Source organism: Camelus bactrianus, chromosome X (assembly GCF_048773025.1).
Source record: "Camelus bactrianus isolate YW-2024 breed Bactrian camel chromosome X, ASM4877302v1, whole genome shotgun sequence".
NCBI lineage: Eukaryota > Metazoa > Chordata > Mammalia > Artiodactyla > Camelidae > Camelus > Camelus bactrianus.
Window position 1 is genome coordinate 38,514,051 of NC_133575.1, and position 23,954 is coordinate 38,538,004.

Here is a 23,954-nt window from a genome sequence, read left to right on the forward strand (position 1 = left end):
CATCCCATAAACAATGCACAGTTGAGGAGTTTTAAATAAATTAAATCTGTGCCCAGAACTCAGTGGGAAAGTCCAGGTATCTGTTCCTTTCCGTATCCTTCCCAACAAGCCCATTGTGGCCTTGGGAAGTAATTATGTGCTGGAAACTCACTACTCTTGCTTTCTTAGTTTGAAATTTGTGAGGGCTGAATGTTCAGATGTTTCTGAATATTCTTGGCTCAGAACCAAAACAACTTCTTCCATTTCCCCCTGGATGCAGAGTTTCACATGTAAAGTGCAGAAACAGACAGGCAAAATGTACTGTTCATCATACTGCCTCAGAATATACCCATTCTCCCTGAAGAGAAGAGACACTGGTCTCTTCCCAGAGATGACAGATGAGTTCACCTGGCTTTTTGGTTAGGGGCTCTGCCCTTGATCTGAAAGCAGATGCAAACGGGAACCAAGCCAACCAGATTGGCTTATTTGATCCAACATAGCCTCTTTGAATAATCGGTTTAAAATATGTTCTAACTCAGCATTTTTACAAGTCAGGTTTATTAAGATATAATTTACATATAGTAAGCTTCACCCTGTTTTGAAGCACAGTTGCATGAGTTTTGACAAACTTATGCAGTTGTGTAATCACCAGTACAATCAAGATATTGAAAATTTCCGTATCACAAAAAGATTCCTTCTGTCCCTTGGTAATCAACCCCTCTCCTTGCCCCCCAGAGGCTGGCAACCACTAATCTGTTTTCTATCCCCATAGTTTTACCTTTTCCAGACTATAAATAGAATTACACTGTATGTAGCCTTCTGATTCTGGTTTCTCTTGCTCAGCATAATGCATTTGAGATTCACCCATGTTATTGTGTGTATAAGTAGTTCATTCCCTTTTATTGCTGACAATTATTATCCTTTTGTTGTATGGACATATCAGAATCAATTTATCCATTCACCATGAAGAACTTGGGTTGTTTCCATTTTGGGGCTTCTATTAACATTCATGTACAGGTTTTTGTGTGAACATAAATTTTAATTTCTCTGGGGTAAATACCTAGGAGTGGGATTGCAGAGTCTTACAGTAAGTGTATGTTGGACTTCATACAAAACTTAACACCCTTTTATTCTTCCCTAGTATCTGCCCATTCCTCTTTGAAAAGGTAGCTACTGTTGGTTTGTTACAGGGATTCACCATTCCCTAAGCCTTTAGTTCACCACCAAAAGTTTGTTTTCTAGAAGGTTTCTAGAAAGTAATTGGCATCAACCATTCATTTGGACTTTATAGTTCTTCTGTTTGTAATAATTATAAAGTCATATGATTTTTCCATATTTTACATTATTGGGACCAAGTGCTGAATTTTCAAGTTTTCTTTTTGAATGTCCATTGCCACCCCTGGTTTGGAAAGACCAGGGGTTCCATCCTAATTGAAAGGAATGGCTGTCCAGTGTCTAGCCCTTACGATGACCAGCCAAAAGGCTTCCCAGGGATTCTCATGAGGATTTCTCTCTTGATTCACCATTGCCTTATAATTGAAACACTCCCTAAATGCTCCCTGTATGTTTTCTGACCTCCTTCTACAGAGCCCACATCAACTGCCTGAGCAAAGGTTTCCACGACTTCCTCTTGTCTTCAGTGTTATGTTGCCCTGTACCTTAGTTCACTCCATCAGCCACCTGGAAAACTTCTCAGTTTTTAGGGCACCCTCTCTGGTCTTGAAAACCTTCATGGACTCACTGGACTTCAAGGTTTTCAATGAGGAATGTCCACATCAGTGTGAGCGGGCGGCAGGGCAGAGTAGGTTTATTTTGGGTTGCCCCAGGCTGCTCTGTCCCCCTCTCTACCGCAGGTTTGTTGTTGCAAATCATCTTCCTTGTTTGATTCACCTTGACAGATGCATGTGTGGACTTGCCCTCTTAGTAAAGCCCAACTGGTGGTGGGTGCACCATAATGAAAGGGGTTTGTCCCTTGCCTTGGCATTCTTCAAATACCTCATCACTTTTGGATAAATTCTTTCCATTTACTTCTTAGGGCAGAGTCTCTAGTGAATCACTGAGCCGATCTTTCTAGCTCCTCCCAATTTTCTCTCCATTTGTTAGAGCTGTTGCCCTTTGCCCTTTAAAGCTGAAACTGATTGGCCTGCCACTTTCATCTGTCCATAAAAAATTTAGTCGGTATTGTACAACACTTTATTCAGTTTATTCATGCTCCCTCTCCCCACCTCATGGAAAGGGAGAGCTCTGTCACAAATTCTGGTAATATGACCCTTTCTCTGTTTTTAACCTTCCTGGTTTCCTGCCCCTCCACCAGGGACAACAATGTCTTCACCCAAGATAACAAGAGTCTGAGAATCTTCTGCCCATTCGTCCCCAATCAATCTTTTTTTAAAATAACTTTTGGAGGCAGGTAATTAAGTTTATTTTTTTTAATGGAGGCACTGGGGAGTGAACCAAGGACCTGTGCATTGCTAGGCACACACTCTACCAATGAGCTATACCCTCTCCCTTCCCCAATCAATCTTAATCTAATTCTTAAGTAAAGAGAGCTCGTCCTAAGAATAAGTCTCTTTTAAGAAACCCCATCACAGTTGATCACTCCACTCTTAGGAAAACTCTCCAAAATTCCCCCAGGATGCTGAATTCCCCTTCATGTCACATTTCTTGGCAGCAGATGTTTCTGGCGTACTTAGCGCTCCTCAAACCCATACTGACAATGTGAAGATGTTAGAGATCTTTCCAATTCTGTGGGAAGTCTGAAATATTTGCCTACTCAGGGCTTGCCTAGTTCTGATCTGCCGCCACTGTTGTTTCTGCTCAAAAATAATACTAATTTTTCAAAAGGATGAACTTATAACTGGATAAATGAAGTTCATATGTTTTTTTAAATAAAAGTCACAGAGATCTTTATGGTGATGGACAGAAAGAGCAACCCTTGGAGCTTCTACTGCTCCCACTGCCAGGTCCTGAGATCCAGGTAAATACCTTGCCTAAGCTCACTTACAGTGTGACTTCATGAAACCAGTTCCCCCTTTCATCCCTCCCAGCAGGACAGCATGGTGACCAAGAAATTGCAGAGTGCCAGCCAGGATAGCAGACATGCAGGTTATATATTCAATCAGTTTTGTGTGAATGAATGAGCATGTGCATATGAAAAGATCTAGTATTCACCAGTCACTAGTTAGGCTGGATTGGAGGGAATTTAACTCTGATTTAGCTGGAGGCCTATGGTCTAGAGAAGAACAGAAGAGAGCCAAGTCAGTCTGCTATGTCTCCTTGTTGTGGTGACATGTCTAATGACAGCCCATGTGGTCCTGAGGGCTCCTCCTACAGCTGCAGTCCTGGATGAAGGCCTGGGCTTCCTGTATTCCACCAACATTGCCCAGGGGAACAGCAAAGGACATGTCACATAGATCCTCTGGGGTCAGTCTTATTAGAGCCTCTGGAGACACTTGGGGACCTCTGCATTCAGGGAAAAACCCTGACATTCTAGTTAGAAACGATATGATAGAAAATTATTGCTGAGAATTCAATTTCCTCTTGTTTTGATTTGAAATTTTTTTTCAAGACCTTATATCTGTTTTGTATAACCTTCACTCAGTTTCCCCCAGAACTTAAATCTTGTGTGATAGATTGGCATTGGTACAATGTATGCATAGTTCTATGTCATCTCATCACGTGTAGATTGGTATAACCACCACCACAATCAATATACAGAACTGTCCCATCTCTGTGAAGATCTTCCTGCTACCCCTTATATTCACATCCAATCCCCTCCCACCCATCACCCCAACCCCTGGCAACCACTAATCTGTTCTCCATCACTTAATTTTGTCACTTCAAGAATATAATATGGGGGGAGGGTATAGCTCAGCGATAGAGTGCTTGCTTAGCATGCACGAGGTCCTGGTTCAATCCCCAGTACCTCCATTAAAAATAAATAAATAAATAAATAAACAAATAAATAAATAAATAAATAAACAAACAAATAAATAAATAAATCGAATTACTGCCCCTCCCCCCAAAAAGAATGTAATATAAATGGAAACATACCGTTTGTGGCCTTTTGAGATGGACTATTTTCACTCAGCATAATGTCTTTGAGATCCATCCAAATTATTGTGTGTATAGTTTGCCTTTTTTATTGCCGAACAGTATTCCATGGTATGGATATACCACAGTCTGTTTAACCATTCACCTATTAAAGGACATGTTGGTTGTTTCCAAATTTAGCTATCACAAATAAAGCTGTTACGACTATTTGAGTACACATTTTTGTGTGGGTGTAAGTTTTCATTTCTCTGGGATAAATGCCTAGGAGTGAGATTACTGAGTCATATGGTATTTTAGCTACTTAAGAAACTACTAAATTATTTTCCAGAGTGACTGTACATTACATTCCCACCAGCAATATATGAAAGCTCTAGTTTCTCTCCATCTTTACCATCATTGGTATTGTCACTATTTTTAATTTTAGCTTTTCTAATACATGTATGGTGATATCTCATCATGGTCTTAACTTACATTTCCCTAATGGCTAATGATACTGAACATTTCTTCATATGCTTATTTGTCATCTGTTTATCCTCTTCAGTGAGCTGTCTCTTCAAATCTTTTGTCCATTTTCTAACTGGATTTTTTTTTTTTACTGTTGAGTTTTGAGAATTCTTTATATACTCTAGATATGAGCCCCTTGTCAGATATCTGCTTTGCAAATAATTTTTCTCACTCTGTAACTTATATTTTAATTTTCCTAAGAGTCTTTTACAAATGTTTTATATTGATTTAGTATAATTTGTCAATTTTTAAAATTTTAAGGATCATGCTTTTGGTGTTATGTTTAAGAATTCTTCACCAAGCCCTAGGGCCTGTAGATCTTCTCTTATGTTTTCATTTAGCATTTTATAGTTTTACATTTAAATCTATGATTCATTTTGAGTTAATTTTTGTATAAGATTTGAAGTCTAAGTAGAGGGTCTTTTTTTTTTTTTTTTGCCTGTGGACATCCAATTGCTCCAGCACTATTTGTTGAAAAAACTATCCTTCCTCCATTTGATTGCTTTTTCACCTTTGTCAAAGATCAGTTGGCCATTCTTGTGTGGGTCTATTTCTGGGGTCTCAGTTATATTCCATTGATCATTGATTCTTTATCCTTGATCTCTATTCTTTTCCACTGATATATCTATCTCTTTGCCAATACCACCATTCTTGACTACCATAGCTACACAGGAAATCTTAAAATCAGGCAGTGTAATTCTTTCAACTTTTTTCCTTTATTTCAATATTGTCTTAGCTATTCTAGTTCCTTTGCCTTTTAATATAAATTTTAGAATAAATTTGCCTACATTTGTAAAAAAAATCTTGCTGGAATCATCATAAGAATTGCATTAAATAATGCTGTATATAAATTTGAGGGAGAATTGATATCTCTATATGTTGTCTTCCATCCTGTGAACACAGTATGTCTCTCCACCTATTTAGAGAGAGAGAGAGGAGGCTTTTTCTTTAGTTATTAAACATACTTACCTTTTCACAGTCTGATGGTATCAACAGTTTCCCATTTTGGATGAAATGTGGAAACCTTACCTCCCTTTACTCTATTTTGTTTATAATATAATTGTCTTGTATATTTCCTCTGCATACACTGAAAACCACGTCAGATAGTATTGACAATTTTTGCTTCAACCATCAAACATAATTTAGAAAACTCAGTAGGAGAGGGAAAATCTATTGTATTTACCCATATTTTTACTCTTTCTGTTATGCTTTTTCTCTTTCCTGATGTTCTTAGATTCCTTCTTTTTAAAATTTCCTTTCTGTTTAGAGAACTTCTTTTATCCATTCTTTCACGGTAAGTTTGCTCGTGGCAAATTCTCTTAGTTTTACTTTATTTGAGAATGTCTTGATTAACCCTTCATTCCCGAAGTATATTTTCCCTGGACATAGGATTCTGGATTGACAGTTCTTTCTTCAGCCCTTGAGAAATATTATGTCAGTTACTTCTGACCGCTATGGTTTCTGATGAAAAATCCTCTGTGGCTCAAATCGTTTTTCCCCTAAAGGCAAGGCATCATTTCTCTCTGGCTGCCTTTTTATTTTGTCCTTTGTTTTCAGAAGTTTGAGTGTGATAGGTCTTGGCATGGATTTCTTTATGTGTATACACTTTGGGGTTTGTTAAGCTTCTTGAATCTGTAAGTCTTGGGGGGAATTTTCAGCCATTATTTCTTTGAATACTTTTTCAGCTCTACTTTTTTTCTCCTCTCTTTTCCTAACTTTGATGACACAGATGTTTCATCTTTTGCTATAGTCCCACATGTTCCTTAGGATCTGTTTGTCTTTCCCCTAGTCTATTTTCTTTCTATTGTTCACACTGGATAATTTCTTTTGTTCTATTTTCAAGTTCACTGATTCTTTGTCTCTTCCATTCTGCTCTTGAGCCATCTATTAATTTAAAAATTTCATTTATTGAATTTTTTAGTTTTAAAAATTCCACTTAGTTTTTTTATATCTTCTATTTCTTTGATGAGACTTTCTTTTTTAAAATTTATTTCTATTATGTTTGTAATTGCTGTTGAATCATCTTTATGAACATCTATGTCATACTGTTTCTATATTTTGGCTGTCTTTTCTCATCAAGTGGAGATTTTCCTGGCTTTTGATATGGTAAGTGATTTTTGATTGAAAAATGGACTTTTAGGGTATTATGGTGGGAAGGGACAGACTGGGAGTTCGAAAGTTGTAGATACTGACGGGTGTATGTAGAATAGATAAACAAGAGTATACTGTATAGCACAGGGAAATATATACAAGATCTTGTGGTAGCTCACAACAAAAAAAAAGTGACAATGACTATATGTATGTTCATGTATAACTGAAAAATTGTGCTCCACACTGGAATTTGACACAACATTGTAAAATGATTATAACTCAATAAAAAGAATGTTAAAAAAAAAGAAACTTGATATTATATAAATCCTTTGTTTTTATCATGCTTCTGATGCTGCTCTGGCAGGGGAAGGGGAATGCCACTTCATTGCTGCCAGGTAGAGTGGAAGTCCAGGTTCCTCATTCAGCTTCCACTGACACCTGGGGGTGAGGGTCTCCTCATTACTACTTGGCAAGGTGGGAGAAGTTCGGGCTCTGCCCTATGCCTCTGCTGATATCACCTTGGCGGAGAGGAGCAGGAACGCCTTGTTCTCATGACCTCCACTGACAAAACCATGGTGGGAGAGGGATGCTTGTTACTGCTGGATAAAAGTGCTATTTCTCTACTGGGATTCCTCTGACACCATCTCAGTGGGGAGAAGAGGAGGGGCCCCTTGTTTTCACCAGGTTGGCATGAACTCCAGAATTTCCATTTAGTCTTCACTGACACAGTGTCAGAGGGACCTTGTTACTGCTCAGGAATGAAAGTTCTGGCTCCCAACTTGTCCTTCTCTGACACCATCCCAGCAGATTGCAGCCTGCCAAGGGTGAAAGTTTAAGTCCCCCATTTGGCCTTTGTTGGCATGGATGGTGGCTTATTTTTTTCTGTGGGGTTTGGTTGGAGTAGAGTGCTTATTATCTAAAACTTTTCTGTCTTGCAAGGTTGCCCTTTTCCTGGTCCTTTGCCTAAAGACAGCAGGGTTTTCTTGAGACATTTAAAAAAAAATTGGAGTTGGGGTTGTGGTTTTTTAGGAGGTGGAAGTAATTAGGTTTGTTTGTTTGTTTGTTTTGAATGGAAGACCTCACGCATGCTAGGTATGCACTCTACCACTGAGCTATTCCCTCCTCCTTTAAGGTTTTTTTTCCTTTTCCTTTCTTCCTTTCTTTCTTCCTTCCTTCCCTCCCTCCCTCCCTCCTTCCTTAATTTCTTTCTTTCTTTCTTTCTTTCTTTCTTTCTTTCTTTCTTTCTTTCTTTCTTTCTTTCTTTCTTTCTTTCTTTCTTTCTCTCTTTCTTTCTCTCTTTCTTTCTCTCTTTCTTTCTCTCTTTCTCTCTTTCTCTCTTTCTCTCTTTCTCTCTGTCTTTTTGCCTATACCCATTGATGTTTCCAGGTTTTCAGCTTCTCCAGCACCCAATCTAAGATATATGAAGCAAAACTTAACCAAACCAAACCAAACCTCAGGGAACTCACTGCTTTGCCATTCCTTGGGTTCTGAGGTCTATAGCCAGTCTGCCTTCTGTGTACTTTTCAGAGTCTTCTTATTTTTTTTTTAATAACCAATGTCCAGGGTTTTTAGCTATACTTAGCAGGAGAAATAGGGAGAAGTACACCTACTATATCTTTCCAGAAGCAGAAGTCTCACTTGGTTTGTTTTTAAACTTCATCTTTTTATGGAACAATTTGAACACACTCAGAAGTAGAGAGATTAGTAGAATGAATCCCCTTTACTCAGCTTCAGTGATTTTCAATGTTTTGCCAATCATGTTTTATTTATTCTCCCCACTACAAGGTTTGTTGCAGTCTTTTAACTGAAATGGTAGATATAATATTATTTCATTCAATATGAGACTGTATCTCTAACAGAAAATATTTTTTGCATAACCACAATGCCATGATCACAATTTACTAGTTAATAATTTCTTAATGTAATTAAATATTAATTCATATTCAAATTTTCCTGATTGTTTCAGGAAGTGTTTTTAAAATTGATTTTGTTTTTCAAAATAAGACCCAAATCAAATGTAATATTGCATTTGTTTTTTATTTTTCTTAAGTCTCTTTTAAAAATCTATACATTTCCTAACCTAGGCACAGGAAAGTAAGCATATGATGTCATTTATATGTAGAATCTAAAAAAGTCCAACTCATAGAAGCTGAAAGTAGAATGGTGGTTTCCAGGGACTGGAGGGTGGGGGAAACAGGGTCATGTTGGTCAAAGTGTACAAAGTTTCAGTTATGTAGGATGAGTAAATTCTGGAAACCTAATGTACAACATGGTGACTATAGTTAATAATGATGTACTGTATACTTGAAACTTGCTAAGAGAGTAGATCTTAACTGTTCTCACCATTCAGAAAGGTAACTGTGTGAGGTGATGAATATGTTGACTAGCTGCATTGTGGTAATCATTTCAGAATGTATACATATATCAAAACATTACATTGTACACCTTAAATATATACAATTTTGTTTATAAATTATACCTCAGTAAAGCTAGAAAAGAATCTGTTAGCTTCCCATCTTTCTTTTCCTCACCCTCTTTTTTTTTACTTAAAAAATAGACTTTATGACACCTGCACCCCAATGTTCATAGCAGCACTATTTACAATAGCCAAAACATGGAAACAGCCTAAATGTCCATCGACAGAAGACTGGATAAAGAAGTTGTGGTTTATTTATACAGTGGAATACTATTCAGCCATAAAAACGACAGCATAATGCCATTTGCAGCAACATGGATGTCCCTAGAGAATGTCATTCTAAGTGAAGCAAGCCAGAAAGAGAAAGAAAAATACCATATGAGATCACTAATATGTGGAATCTAAAAAAAAAAAAAAGAACATAAATACAAAACAGAAACAGACTCATAGACATAGAATACAAACTTGTGGTTGCCAAGGAGGAGGGTGGTAGGAAGGGACAGACTGGGAGTTTGAAATTTGTAGATACTGACAGGCATATGTAGAATAGATAAACAAGATTATACTGTATAGCACAGGGGAAATATATACAAGATCTTATGGTACCTCACAGTGAAAAAAATGTGACAATGAATATATGTATGTTCATGTATAACTGCAAAATTGTGCTCTACACTGGAAATTGACACAACATTGTAAAATGACTATAACTCAATAAAAATGTAAAAAAAAAAGACTTTAATATTTAGAGCAGTTTTAGGTTTACAGCAAATCTGAGTGAAAGGTACAGAAAATTTCCATATACCTGCTGCCCGCATACATGCATAACCTCCTCCATTATTAACATCCTCCACCAGAGTGATACATTTGTTACAACTGATAAACTTAGCATTGACACATCATAATCACCCAGAGTCCATAGTTTACATTCAGGTTCATTCTTGGTGTTATACACACTTTGGATTTGGATACATTTATAATGATATGTATCCATCATTACAGTATCATACAGAATAGTTTCAATGCCTTAAAATCATTTGTACTCAGCCTATTCATTCCTAGCTCTCCCTGACAACTACTGATATTTTTATTGTCGCCATAGTTTTTCCTTTTCCAGAATGTCATAGAGTGGAATCATACAGTAATGGTTTACTTTAAATGTATTTAAACATTTATTGTTTTCCTCATCCTCTTTTAAATGCCATTTTTCATTTTAAAAAAACAAGTCATTTTTCTTATAAAAAATTCCACGTTTTGGATTTGGCTGATTGCTTCTCCGTGGTAACACTGAACTTGTTCTTCTGTTTCGTTTATTTACCATCAACTGGGAATTAGAGCTAGATGTTTGATTAGATTTAGGTTTAGTTTTTATTTTTTACATCAATATGTCATTGTTGGTGCTGTATGATTCCTACCGCATCACCTCAGGAGACATAATATCTAGCTGTCCCACTCTTAGTGATGCTGAATTTGATCAGTGGGTTCAGGTGGTATCAACCTGATCCCTCCATTGTGAAGTTCCCCATCATTATTTATCTAATTTTTTTAATCCATTCATGATCATTGCTCTAGATTAGTGGTTCTCAGCCAGGGATGATTTTATCCCTCAGGGGACAGTTAACAATGTCTGAAGACATTTTTGATTGTCACAACTTGGGAGAGGGGGGACTAATGGCATCAAATTAGTAGGGGCCAGAGATGCTGGTAAAAATCCTACAATGCATAGACAGTCCCAAAATAAAGAATCATCTGGCCTCAAATGTCAACAGTGCTGAGGTTGAGAAACCATAGCTTAGATTTATTATTTCATTAGGGATTATAAATAGTGATATATCATTCTACCATTCCTTCTGCATTTGCTATCTGGAATTGTTGCATAAAGAAGAATATCATTAACTATTTGGATGCCCTGAATTACAGTTCATATGGGAAAGGTGTGATAAGTTCTTGATTTTTATCTTTGTTAATTTTTGCAACAATAATTTGGTACCCTAGCATCATACAGGGATGACCAATGTTTTTTAATGTCATTATGAACTCGTATTTTATACATTTGATGCTTGATTAATTGCAGATTTTTTATGCTCTAATTGTCCCAATACAGGCATATGAGAACTCCCCTTCATCTTGGACCCTGTATTCTTTTGACATGACTACATTAGGCTTTGATGTCTCCCTTGCTTTTCGGTTAAAAAAAAAAAAAAGCCCTAGGATCGTTTTGTACATTTCCTGTTATACACCTATAAGCAATTATTTCTTCAAAGAAGATTGGCTCCTTTTGGTAGGATATGATATTTAGAGACCACAGTCTAGGCATTAGATATACTCATTGCTAGTAGGCTGTCATTGCTGCTATGTCTTTTCAGTGAATGGGAATAATATATTCCAAACATTATTCCTAACCATTACATAGAAATCTATCTCATTCTGTATTATTCCATTTTATTTTATTAAAAAAATTTCCCCAGCTTTCCATATTATGGCTCCACTATAATTTATTCAACTGGTCCACTAGTGGTAGACTTTTGTTTTTTTCCCATTCTTTTGCTATTAAGCATAGTGTTGCAGTGAATGGCCTTGTGCATACGTCATTTCATACTTTTGCTGGTGTATCTTTGGGTTAGATTCCTAGAAGTGGGACTACTGAGTCAAATAGCGAGGGCACATGTAATCTTTTTAGACATTGCTAAATTTCCCTCTATTGAGGTTATGTAATTTTGTCTGTATTTCTTTCTGTGGTTTTTACAAGGAATAACATTTTCTTGCAACTAGGAGATAAGTAAATCTTGGAGACCTAATAGTGCACAGTGTAGTGAATATAGACAACAATATTGTATTATAATCATCAAACTTGCTAAGAGACTAGATCTTAATTATTCCAATCACAAGAAAGAAGTGATAATTATGTAATATGATAGAGGTGCTAACTCTCTTTACAATGGCAGTCATATTACCATATATAAATGTATCAAATCAACATGTTGTACGCCTTAAATTTACACCATGTGGTATGTCAAATATATTCCAATAAAAGTGAATAAAATAAAATAAGAATTAAAAAAATAAAAACAAGAATCAGATTCTGAAGAAGAGTAGAAAGCATGAGTAAGATTTTTAACTACCAGTTTTGGTACAATATCCCAAGATTGATCCTTCCCCCTCTTCAGACTTGAAAGAGACATTTAGGACAAGCACAAGTCAGATTCCACACTTTGGTGAGTAGAATGGGAAAATATGTCCTTCATTGTATCTCTGTCTCAGCTCAGGCCCAGGGCCATGCTATACTGCACAGGGCCAGCCTCCAGCACTGGACACAGATTTGGGGATTCCAGTGTTTTCCTAAAAGGCAGAGGGAAGATAGGTGGTTGGACAGATGTTGTAAGGAATCAAAAGTATAGGTCAAATGGGGCAGCCGTCTACAGAGGTATAAACAGAATTGCTGAAGACTGAAGGATGCTAAGAAACACACTACTGCAACCAATATGTGGTGAAAGCCAGGAAAATGGCTGGTTAGGATATGATGCAGTATAACCTACATCTTTGCTGCCATCCCTCACAAGCCTGACTTTGCTCTCTCTGTGAGCCTTTCATTTCTTTCAGCCAGAAAAGGGCCTGGGCCATTGGAATTACATGGATGCAGGCTACCCAGAGCTAGATGTGTGCTTGAAGGAGGACTTGACCTTAATTAGCTGCCCCCTTCCACACCCCTGGGCCTACTGCTTCTTTCTGTAAGGCTTGCATCTTCTGGAAGCCCATGGTGGATCCTGATGAGCCCATCAGTCAGTTCCCTGGTTGCTAGTATGACTCCGGGAATGCAGGGTGCAAGCCCTCGTCCTGCTGCAGTGAGAAGTAGGGCTGCTGATCAACAGATGACTTGATAAAGAAGTTGTGGTATACACACACACATATATATATACACAATGGAATACTACTCAGCCACAAAAAGAATAAACTAATGCCATTTGCAGTAACATGGATGGACCTGGAGATCGTCATTCTAAACCAGAAAGAGAAAGAAAAATACCACATGATATCACTTATATGTGGAATCTAAAAAAAAAAAAAAAAGGACACAAGGACACAAATGAACTACTTATTATTTATAACTTAGATGATTAATTTCTTGAATATGTGTAAGCACATTTGACTGTCTTTTATCATTAGATTACTGCATTCTGTTGGTTCTTATTTTGTGGTTGGTTTTATTCCTTTGATAAATATGTAAGTTTAAAAAGCTAAAGCTCTAATCCGTTCTTAGAAACAATGAACAGTACATATACGTATATTTTAAAATGGTTTTATCTCTCAATGAGTTGCTCTTCCTAGAATAAACTTTGTTTACCACCCCCCAGCCAAATAAAAGAAGCATGGCTGCTGAACTGGCTACCTTGGTCATCATGAATGGGCCAGGAGGCTGGCTATTCTTGAGCTTAGGGCTGCTTGGCATGGTCCAAATGGGATGCAAAGAGCCCATCTGACCAGCTCTCAGACCTAAGGGCCTTAGTGCTGAGTGGACTTGCCTTTCATTTCCTAGTGAAGACTTGCAGATCACTAGTGGGACATCAGAGGCCTGGACCAAGTAGGTGTCAGATATCTCATTGTCAATAGTAGGTATATTCTGAATGGGAGCAGGTATAGAAGCAGAGAGTAAGCATAAGCAGATTCAGTGTATTAATGCTTTTGTGCCTTGGTTTCATTTGTATAGTGAAAAATAATATTGGGACCCATCTCATCAAGGTGTTATGAGGTTTAAACAACTTATTAAAGTACTTAGAAAATAGTGCCTGGTGTGTCATAAGCAATCAATAAATGTTAGTTCTTTTACTATTATTTGATTATAATTATTGTATATAAATCATCAATTATGTCATTCCCTTGCTAACCTCCCCCTAAATGATTCCCATCATAATTGGGATAATATTCAAATCCTATACAATGGTCTGTAAGGCTCCAGGGATCTGGTCCCTGCCTATAACGCTATCCTCACCCTCATCTTGTACCACTCTCCTTCTTCTTGGTCACCAAATTCAAGTCATTCTGGCCACATTTTCCATTTTTTTTTGCCTCTGGACCTTTACACTTGCTCTACATTTTTATAATCAGAAAAACAAAACAAGACAACAACAAAAACCCTACGAAAATCCAGAATCCATAAAGAAAAGTTTGCGAATCTTGACTACATAATAATCTTAAGCAGCATATGGTGAAAAAAATGAAATAAAGTATAATCGTCAAAAGATAAATGAGAAAATAGACACTAGAATATGACAGATGCAGGGCTAATAGTGCCTTAGGAGTTAGGAGTCCAAACTCTAGACTCCGACTGCTGGGTTTGAATCTCAGGTCCATCACTTATTAGCTGTGTGACCTTGGGTTTCACTCAATCTCTCTATGCCTCAGTTTCCTCATCTGTAAAACGGGGATTATAACAACACCTACTTCTTAATATTGTGGTGACGGTTAAGTAATTTAATAGAATGACTCTCGATATACTTCAGGTGCCATTTAAGTTTGACTTATTACTATGGTTAATAAGAAGCCAAAAGAAAAATAGGCAAAGGATGTGAACACGTCATTCACAAAAAAGGTAATAGAAAATAATCAATAAACATGAAAATATGGTTGACTTCACTTGTGATGAAAAGCATGAATTTGTTGATTTCACAAATATTTAAATATATATAAAGTGCCAAAGAGGCATTGGGAATAGAATAGTGAACATTGTACTCTCAGGGTGTTTACATGATAGTAATTGTTTGTGTGTGTAATATTTAATACAACATGTGATAATAGTGTTTGAAGAAAAATAAAGCAAGGATGGAGAATCATTATATATAGAGGTCAAGGAAGGATGCTGAGATAAGATGATATTTAAGCAGTGATCAGAAGAAGTGAGGGAGAAATATGAAAACGAATATATGTGTGTATATGCATGACTGGGACATTGTGCTGTACACCAGAAATTGACACATTGTAACTGACAGTACTTCAATAAAAATAATTTTTAAAAAAAGAAGTGAGGGAGAAAGCTATGAGGATTTCAAGGAGAAGCACTTCCCAAGCAGAGGGAACAATCAGGGCATAGGCTTGGAAGCAGAAGCCAGCTTAGCTTAGTCAAGGAAGAGCAGTAAATCTAGTTTGTTTGAGGCAAGGCTGAGTTGATAGGAAGTGAAGTCTAAAAGACTGAGGCCAGATTCTGCAGGGCTTTAAAGGCCAAGATAAGGACTTGGGACTTCACCAGGAGTGAAATTGAAAGCCTGCTGTCACTTAGCAATTGTATTCAGCTACACATAACAGGATCCAAATAACAAAGACTTAAATAGGATGATATTTCCAGTGTTATATTGATTGATTCTAGGACACGCCATTATTTTATGTACCAAGAAAGAGGGGAAAATGCTGGTAAATATCATCACAAGCTGTCATTCAAACATTTCAGAGATGTTGAAGCATAAAGAGATATACCTCTTAAGAGTTGGTATTTTTTCTTTGTCATGTAAGAACAGGGCCAGAAATAATCGGTTTTTTGGTTGCAAGGTGGCTACTCAGCTATAGCCATTAAATCTTCGTTTCTAGGAGGAAGAAGGAGAAATGAGGAAGGGGGGAAATGCCTTTTATTCTTCCTTATTAATTTTGTAAAAGTCTTCTCCAAAAAACTCTTTGAAATTTTTATTGGCACTGCATTGGTTGTGTAGGTCAACTTGGAGAGCACTGCCTGATGTCCAGTATATAGTGCTAAGTTGTTGATACATATGTTTATTACCATCTCATTTATATTTCATAAAAGGATAAGTGTATTAGAACATGCTTGTATTTGCAGAGAAAATTTCTCAAAGGATGCATTAGAAACTGTTGAAAGTAGTTATTTCAGGGGAATAGAACTGGGTGTGACTGGCAGAGGAGAAAAGGGCTTTAACTTTTCATGTTATGCCGTCTTTTATACCTTTTTTTAAAACTACAAATTTAGGAGGGAGGGTATAGTTCAAGTGGTAGAGTGCATGCTAAGCATGCTAAGGTCTGGGGTTCAATCCCCAGTACCTCCTCTAAAAATAAATAAATAAACCTAATTATCTACCCCTTCAACAAAAAAAATTTTAAAAACCTACAAATATTGTACATATTATCTTTACAATAATAAATATAAACCAGTAACCTTAAATGTGGAGTGTGCATTACTCTGTGGGTGTAGTAAGACTTTCCACGGGGGTAAATTAGCACTTAGAGTTTTCAGGGGATCAATTTCAACATCCTCAAATTTCATTTTCATATTTCCTAAAATTGATCTGCCAGAGAACACACTAGCAGTGGAGGAATCAAGCTGTTTCTCTTTTCCCAACACCCTTTTCACAAAAATCCTTTTTGCACTTGATAAAAGAAATGCATATCTTTGAACCATCCTGAATGTTACCTGGGTGCACTGCCCCGTGGTGTAAAATCCTCAGTGTACCAGGGAGGTACACTGCTCCAAACACTGCTGTCAATGGTGAAGGAACAAATTGCTCTAACGAATGAATCCGTATCAAATCCTTTTGCAACTCAGATGGCTTCCAGTAAAATTGAAGGAGAACCCAATGAAACTGTCAGCTGATCAATATGAGAAATAATTTTGAAGATAAATCATTGTATAATCACCCCCATATATCTCCAAAAGAATTCAAATACTTGAGTGGCATTGCTAAAACAAAATGTCCATTCCCATTTACTTATTTTTATAAATGAGGTTTCTGTGTGCTAATGTTTCCTCAAAAAAGTAGGAAGAGAATTGATGCTGAATCCTGTCTCATTCTAAAAACAAGCAATATTTATCTATGGATACACCCTCTAACCTTTTGTAAAAAAGACTTATCTATCTCTAGTACATTTTTGTTTTTGTGTTTAATAATTACCCATCAAAATTTATAATATGTTCACAATTTTTTGATCCCTTGTATTCCAATACTAATTGTCATGATAACTCAAGCAAGAGTAAAAATCTTAAACAACACTTAGAGCTTTAGGATCACAGGAATGTTTTAAAAGCATTTTAATAGCAAAATATGTACCTTTTTTGCTGCAGGGAAATACAATCCGATAATCAATAAAATCATTTCAAGTGCAAAAATGTATATTATTGGGATAAAATTCTGTTAGAAGAATAAAATGGAATTGAGAACTCAAGCAGAAAAGGGAAAATGTACAACTTCCCACTATCAAAGAAGAGCTCGGTTATGAATTTTTAAAACAGATGACGGTGGCTGCTCTCAAATCACTAACATATTTAGGTTTCACTGCTTTCACGTAAAACCGTGACGTTTTGTTCGTGACTGTTAATATTTGTCAGAAATCACTTTCTTTGCAGCCTGACATTTTGGATGCAAAATTTTAGATATGAACCTCAAGACGTGTGAAGGAGCACAACGTCAAAGAAAATATTTTTAGAGAGCATTTTGATATAAACCAATAGTTTTACATAAACATACAAAACAAATATCGGAGGGAGCGTCACTGACAATTTTGCCATCTTGTGGTCAGAGTTGTATTCAACCCCCTGCCCCGCGGCTGCAATGAGGAGGGGGTCTCTCCTTAGGTCAGCTCCCTCAGCTAACCCTCAGTCAGGTCTTTGTGAGACAGAGGCAGTGCCATTCGCCCAGGACTGAATCCAGACCCATACAAGCACGAAGCATCAAAATGATTATGCTGACAACCCCACCGCCAACCCCAACCCTCAGCAGGTGATTCAGAGCAAAAGCAACATGCAATCAGGAAAGGAATGTAAGAAAGTACAATAAAATTCAGACTTTTCCCATAAGGACTGCTTTTAAAAAATCAAATGTCATATTGCTTCTGATTTTTTTTGGATTCTTTTGTTTTTGGTGTATCTTCTCTGCTAGTGACCTAGACACTTCCTCAGTCTGCCTTTTGTGGAAGCCAGCCCTGATTCTGGTTCTGGGGTGAGTCTGTTTGGTTCAGAGCTGGGTCCACAGCTCCTGGTATAACGCCTGGCTCTAGGTTGGTGGCTGAACAGACATTTGTGGAGTGAATGATGGCAGACCCCTCCCCTTCACTTCCATTACATGCTGGATGTGGGGGCTTTGGCAGGAAGTTGATCAGTAAGGCAGTCAGTTTGCCATGGTTAGTCTTCAGTGGTAGATAGTCCCAGGTATACTGAGATCCTTAGGTCTCTTTGATGTCTGTTACTCCTTGGAGGCGTAATGAGAGTACCTCCTGTGCTCCCCCTGCCTCCCCACCCCTCGCAGGAGCAGGACTCCTTCAGCCGGTGCCCTAGTTGCAGTTCCTCTGGTTACAGGTCACAAAGGGCAGGCATTTATTGGAAAGATGCTGGGGTGCTTCAAGGAAGGAACAGTAGGCACCAGGGCAGCTCTGGGGACCTCAGGTGTATGGGAACTAGCATGTTAGCCTCCTTAAGAGCTCCCAATTCTCGACAACCAACTCCTGCTGCTCACCCCAGGAGGCCTAGGCACCCCCCCCTTCCCCAGAAGAAGTGGCCAGGCGGAGGGGTGATGTCCTGTGCTAACCAAGGAGAACTCCATCACAATATAATCAGGCAGCACACTCCCACAGGCAGGGCCCTGTGTACTGGGCCAAGGCCAGCCATCACCGGGACTCAGGGACCAGACTCCTCGTGGAACACGCTCTCCCTGATCCTTGAGCACTGGCTCTCTGCTGCTTCTGAGCCCCATCGTGATGCCTGCCCTGGGCTGCACTGCCTGGGACCAGCACCTACGGCCGCTTCCCGACATCCCCCAGCCGCCCAAGCCCCAAGCCCCAAGCCCCGTGTTCTGGGCTCAGTCTTCGTGGGCGCCTTGGTGCTGCTGCCCACTGCCAGCGGCTCTCAGCGCAGGAGCGCCCCTCAGACCCCTGGCCGCCCACTCCCCCCACTGGCAGCTGCACGGATGGGAGCTGCTTCTGCTTCCCCGGCCCCTCCCACCTGCTGCCTGGCCCGGGACTCTGCTAGGGCTTGAGGGCCTTGGGACAGCGTCCCGTGGTTCAGGCCCCTCTCTCGCCCTAGGGGAGGTGCCGGCAGTAGGCATGGCCTCGTTGTGCCTTGTCCCTCCCGCCGCCCCCGGGGCGGCTCAGCGTCCCCTGGGCCAGAAGGCCGGCTGCCAAACCCTCAACCACCCGTGGCCTTGGGAGCCCGAGGAGGAGGTGAGGAGGGGACGAGGAGCAGGCACAGACTCTGCAGAGCACCGATAAGATGGGCATGGGACATGTGTCTTCGGGCCCAGTGGCCTTGGGAGCTCTGCCCCCCTGGATCTGGGGTGCAGGCCTCCCCCCCCCCCCGAGAGGAGCTGGGGCTTCACCCCTAAGGGGCGGGGCAGGACCTGGGGTGGGCGGGGAGCCCGGGACAGGGCTGGGGGCAGGCTCAGCCTCCGAGGTGATGGCCTATCACAGCTTCTGCCGGCGCCCCTCAGGACCCGGCCCCCGGGGGGACATCTCTCAGCCCCAGGGACGTTTCTGGACTTGGCCACCCCTCCGTCCCTGGCCCCCGCAGTGGTGGGGGACGCTGCATGGACGAAGGGAAGGACGGGGAGAGGGGAGGAGACGATGAAGGGGGTCAGAGCAGCGATTGGAGCCGAGAACTGGAAGCGCCTTAAAGAGACTGCGCGGTCCCCGCCCCCCTTCCCGCCAGCCTCAATGAATTAGAGCTGTGTTTCCCAAACTTGCCTGATCATAGGAATCCTCTCGGGCCCTAGTTAAAGATACAGGTTCCGGAGCACGTCCCTTCGAGATTCTGATTCAGTGGGGCTGCGGGTGGCGCCGAGGAATCTGTAATTTTTGCATGCTCCCCACGTGATTCTCGTGAACCAGCAAGTTTGGGAAATACTGAATTAAAGGAAACCGGGCCTGGCGGCAGAGCGGCCTCCGCTAGGGGGCTACGGCGGGAGGATTCCCGGGGGCGTCGCCTGCTTCCGCCGCCGCCTCCTTCAGTGAAAGTCCCTTTTGGGTCCAGCGGCCAGCGCTGCCGCGCTCCCTCAGGCCGGGCGGGGGACACCCCAGGTCTGCGTGGCCCCCGCGCCGCCACGCCCAGTGGCCGCCCGAGCCCGGCGAGCAGGGGGAGGAGCCGTCGCCAGTGGAGGCGGAGGAGGCAGAGGAGGCGGAGACGGCGGAGACGGCGGAGAAGGCGGAGAGGAAGGTGGAGGCGGAGGCGAAGGTGGAGGGGAAGGTAGAGGCAGCCGGGAAGGTGGAGGCGGCGGGGAAGGTGGACGCTACCGGGGAGGTGGAGACGGCAGAGAAGGTGGACGCCGCCGGGAACGTGGAGACGGCGGAGGGTCCCGGCCGCCGGGTTGAGCTCAAGCTGGAGCCCGAACCCGAACCCGAGCCGGCACGGGAGGCGGAGCAGGAGCCGAAGGGGGAGCCGAAGCAGGAGCCGGAGGATGAGAACCCGGCGAGGAGCGGCGGCGGCGGCAGCGACGAGGTTCCTCTCCCCACCCTTCCCTCCGACCCCCCGCGGCCCCCCGATCCCTCTCCGCGGCGCAGCCGTGCCCCCCGCCGCCGACCCCGGCCGCGGCCGCAGACCCGGCTCCGTACCCCGCCGCAGCCTAGGCCACGGCCCCCGCCCCGGCCCCGGCCCCGGCGCGGCCCTGGGGGCGGATGCCTGGATGTGGATTTCGCGGTGGGTCCACCAGGCTGTTCCCACGTGAACAGCTTCAAGGTGGGAGAGAACTGGAGGCAGGAACTGCGGGTGATCTACCAGTGCTTCGTGTGGTGTGGAACCCCAGAGACCAGGAAAAGCAAGGCAAAGTCGTGCATCTGCCATGTGTGCGGCACCCATTTGAACAGACTCCACTCTTGCCTTTCCTGTGTCTTCTTTGGCTGCTTCACAGAGAAACACATTCACGATCACGCCGAGACGAAACAACACAACTTAGCCGTAGACCTTTATTACGGAGGTATTTACTGCTTTATGTGTAAGGACTATGTATATGACAAAGACATTGAGCAAATCGCCAAAGAAGAGCAAGGGGAGGCTTTGAAATTACAAGCTTCCACCTCGACCGAGGTGTCTCACCAGCAGTGTTCAGTGCCCGGCCTCGGGGAGAAATACCCAACCTGGGAGACCACCAAACCTGAGTTAGAACTGCTGGGACACAACCCGAGGAGAAGAAGAATTACCTCCAGCTTCACCATCGGTTTAAGAGGACTGATCAATCTTGGCAACACGTGCTTTATGAACTGCATCGTCCAGGCCCTGACCCACACTCCCATCCTGAGAGATTTCTTCCTCTCCGACAGGCACAGATGTGAAATGCCAAGTCCCGAGTTGTGTCTGGTGTGTGAGATGTCGTCGCTCTTTCGGGAGTTGTATTCTGGAAACCCGTCTCCTCACGTGCCGTATAAGTTACTGCACCTGGTGTGGATCCACGCCCGGCATTTAGCAGGGTACCGGCAGCAGGATGCCCACGAGTTCCTCATCGCAGCGTTAGATGTCCTGCACCGGCACTGCAAAGGGGATGACGCCGGGAAGGCGGCTAACAATCCCAACCACTGTAACTGCATCATAGACCAAATCTTCACAGGTGGCCTGCAGTCGGATGTCACCTGTCAAGCCTGCCATGGGGTCTCCACCACTATAGACCCTTGTTGGGACATCAGCTTGGACTTGCCTGGCTCTTGCACCTCCTTCTGGCCAATGAGCCCCGGGAGGGAGAGCAGCGTGAATGGGGAAAGCCACATCCCAGGAATCACTACCCTCACGGACTGCTTGCGAAGGTTTACAAGGCCAGAGCACTTAGGAAGCAGTGCCAAAATCAAGTGTGGTAGTTGCCAAAGCTACCAGGAATCGACCAAACAGCTCACGATGAATAAATTACCGGTCGTTGCCTGTTTTCATTTCAAACGGTTCGAACACTCAGCCAAACAGAGGCGTAAGATCACTACATACATATCCTTTCCTCTGGAGCTGGATATGACACCGTTCATGGCCTCGAGTAAGGAGAGCAGGATGAATGGACAGTTGCAGCTGCCAACCAATAGTGGAAACGACGAGAATAAGTATTCCTTGTTTGCTGTGGTTAATCACCAGGGAACTTTGGAGAGTGGCCATTACACCAGCTTCATCCGGCACCACAAGGACCAGTGGTTCAAGTGTGATGATGCTGTCATCACCAAGGCCAGTATTAAGGACGTCCTGGACAGTGAAGGGTATTTACTGTTCTATCACAAACAGGTCCTGGAACACGAGTCAGAAAAAGTGAAAGAAATGAATACGCAAGCCTACTGAAGCGACACACAGACCTACCTGTAGTGGAAGATGACAGCACCCTTACCACAACTGGCATCGAGATCTAAAGGACCTACTTGCATGGCCCGTGGGCCTGACAGAGTAAGAAATGAACAGTTCCCAGTGTCTAAAAAGGTCCTGATTGCAAGAGAAATAGAAGGGGCGGGAGAAGAGGCTCTAGTCTAAGCCGTCACTTAAAGGAAAATTAAATGGCAGGAATGCTCTGGGCGGGGAAGGCAGGAGCAGGGAAATCTTGACACTGGTACATATTCCTATATTCCTCCAAAAGATTGTGTGGGGAAAGTGTGGGGTGGGAGGGGGGTGGTGTGGGGGGGGTGTGTGCCCTTGTAACCATAAAACATCTCTCTCCATGGGTGTTTCAGCTTCAACTGACCAATCACATAACAGTTATATGTTTGTGGGGGGAAAGAACAGTTTCTACAAGTGCAGCCCATTACATGTATGGGTATGAAAGTGGAAAAGTGGAGGAGGCAGGGATATCTCATTGACAAACACCTTTGCCAGTTTCTTTGTATTCGTGATTTTTTGTGCTATTAAATGCAGTATTAAACAAAGAAGAGCCCACGTGGGCTCATGAAACAAGAAAGAAGGGGGCTTGTATAAGGGGAGCAGATGCTCCAAAGGTAGAGAAGACAAGAAACACTGTAAGATAAGCAACCAACACAGACAGGCCTCAATTAAGAGTATAGTGTGTGAGTGTTTAAAACAAAACAAAACAAAAAAAAGCTGTATGATATACTTGAGCAAATCAACGAACCTCTTTGCGATTGTTTTCTCATCTGTACAATGCAGATAATTCCTACCTTAAAGGGTTATTGTTAAAGATTAAATGATATAAAATGTGTCAAAGTATAAAGTAAAAGGCTTGGAACTTTGTAGGGGCTCAGTAAACGTTTGTTGCATCTGAAACTTCTTTGGACCAAGACCAGAATGCATCAGAGGTGAGGGTCAGTCCTACCCGAGACCCATGGACAGAAAGGACATGCGTGTCACATGCAATCACACAGACACACACACCCACACCCACTCTTATAATTCCCTCTCCAGTAGTGTCGACTTGGGGCCCCAAGGCAGTGGACTCCACTATTGTCTCTGTGTACAAGGCATCGGTGCCACACCCGGGATGGGGGAGGGGGGAACCACAACTGGCCCCCAGAGTCATTATTCTGTCCATTTGGAAGACGTGTTGTTATCATGACTCAGCACCCCAGGGGTGGGACTCGGGGCCCGTAGGCTGCCTGGCTTCCACGTGAAGGGTATCAGTGGTCTTTGCCCTCCAAAAGCATTATGAGCATAGCTGCTCCGTTCACCTGCAGGCATAGATCACAAGAAAGACTATTCCAAAGCTCACTGGTCCATCAGCCTGGGGATAGTGATGGAGTGGCACATTGGCCTCACATGGGAAAGAGCAGCCTGCAGAGGGCTAAGCCAAGACAGATGGGATGTGCCCAGGATGGGTTAAGGGCTGGTGGGTCCTCTTTTTCTCCTCAGCATCAGTTAGAAAGGTACCCATTATCTAGAAAATCCTGGTGGGGGCAGGGTGGGACTGAATGTTTCAGACCCATGGGGCTTGGATCCACTGGCTCTGGTAAAAGGCTGGGTTCCCCCAGGGCTCCGCAAGTCTACTTCATGGTCAACTCCTTTGGAAATAGATATTTACTTATTCAG

General features: G+C 42.0%; 1 protein-coding gene and 1 long non-coding RNA gene across 2 annotated transcripts; one reads left to right on the plus strand and one right to left on the minus strand.

Moving 5' to 3' along the window:
- Positions 1-9,764: 9,764 nt before the first annotated feature.
- Positions 9,765-19,827, minus strand: LOC141576276 (uncharacterized). The gene is made up of 2 exons (XR_012504589.1): positions 15,509-19,827; positions 9,765-13,040 (listed from the first exon to the last, which is right to left on the minus strand). It is a non-coding gene; the product is annotated as an uncharacterized LOC141576276 (long non-coding RNA).
- A 91-nt stretch (positions 19,828-19,918) lies between these two features.
- Positions 19,919-23,161, plus strand: USP27X (ubiquitin specific peptidase 27 X-linked). Its single transcript, XM_010964119.3, has one exon. It carries the CDS (start codon positions 20,949-20,951, stop codon positions 22,263-22,265), a length of 1,317 nt encoding a protein of 438 aa, XP_010962421.1. The 5' UTR covers positions 19,919-20,948; the 3' UTR covers positions 22,266-23,161.
- The last annotated feature ends 793 nt before the right edge of the window (positions 23,162-23,954 follow it).

What these genes read in the sequence shown, in the direction of transcription:
- USP27X (XM_010964119.3), top strand. Translation starts at nt 20,949, where the DNA reads ATGTGTAAGGACTATGTATATGACAAAGACATTGAGCAAATCGCCAAA.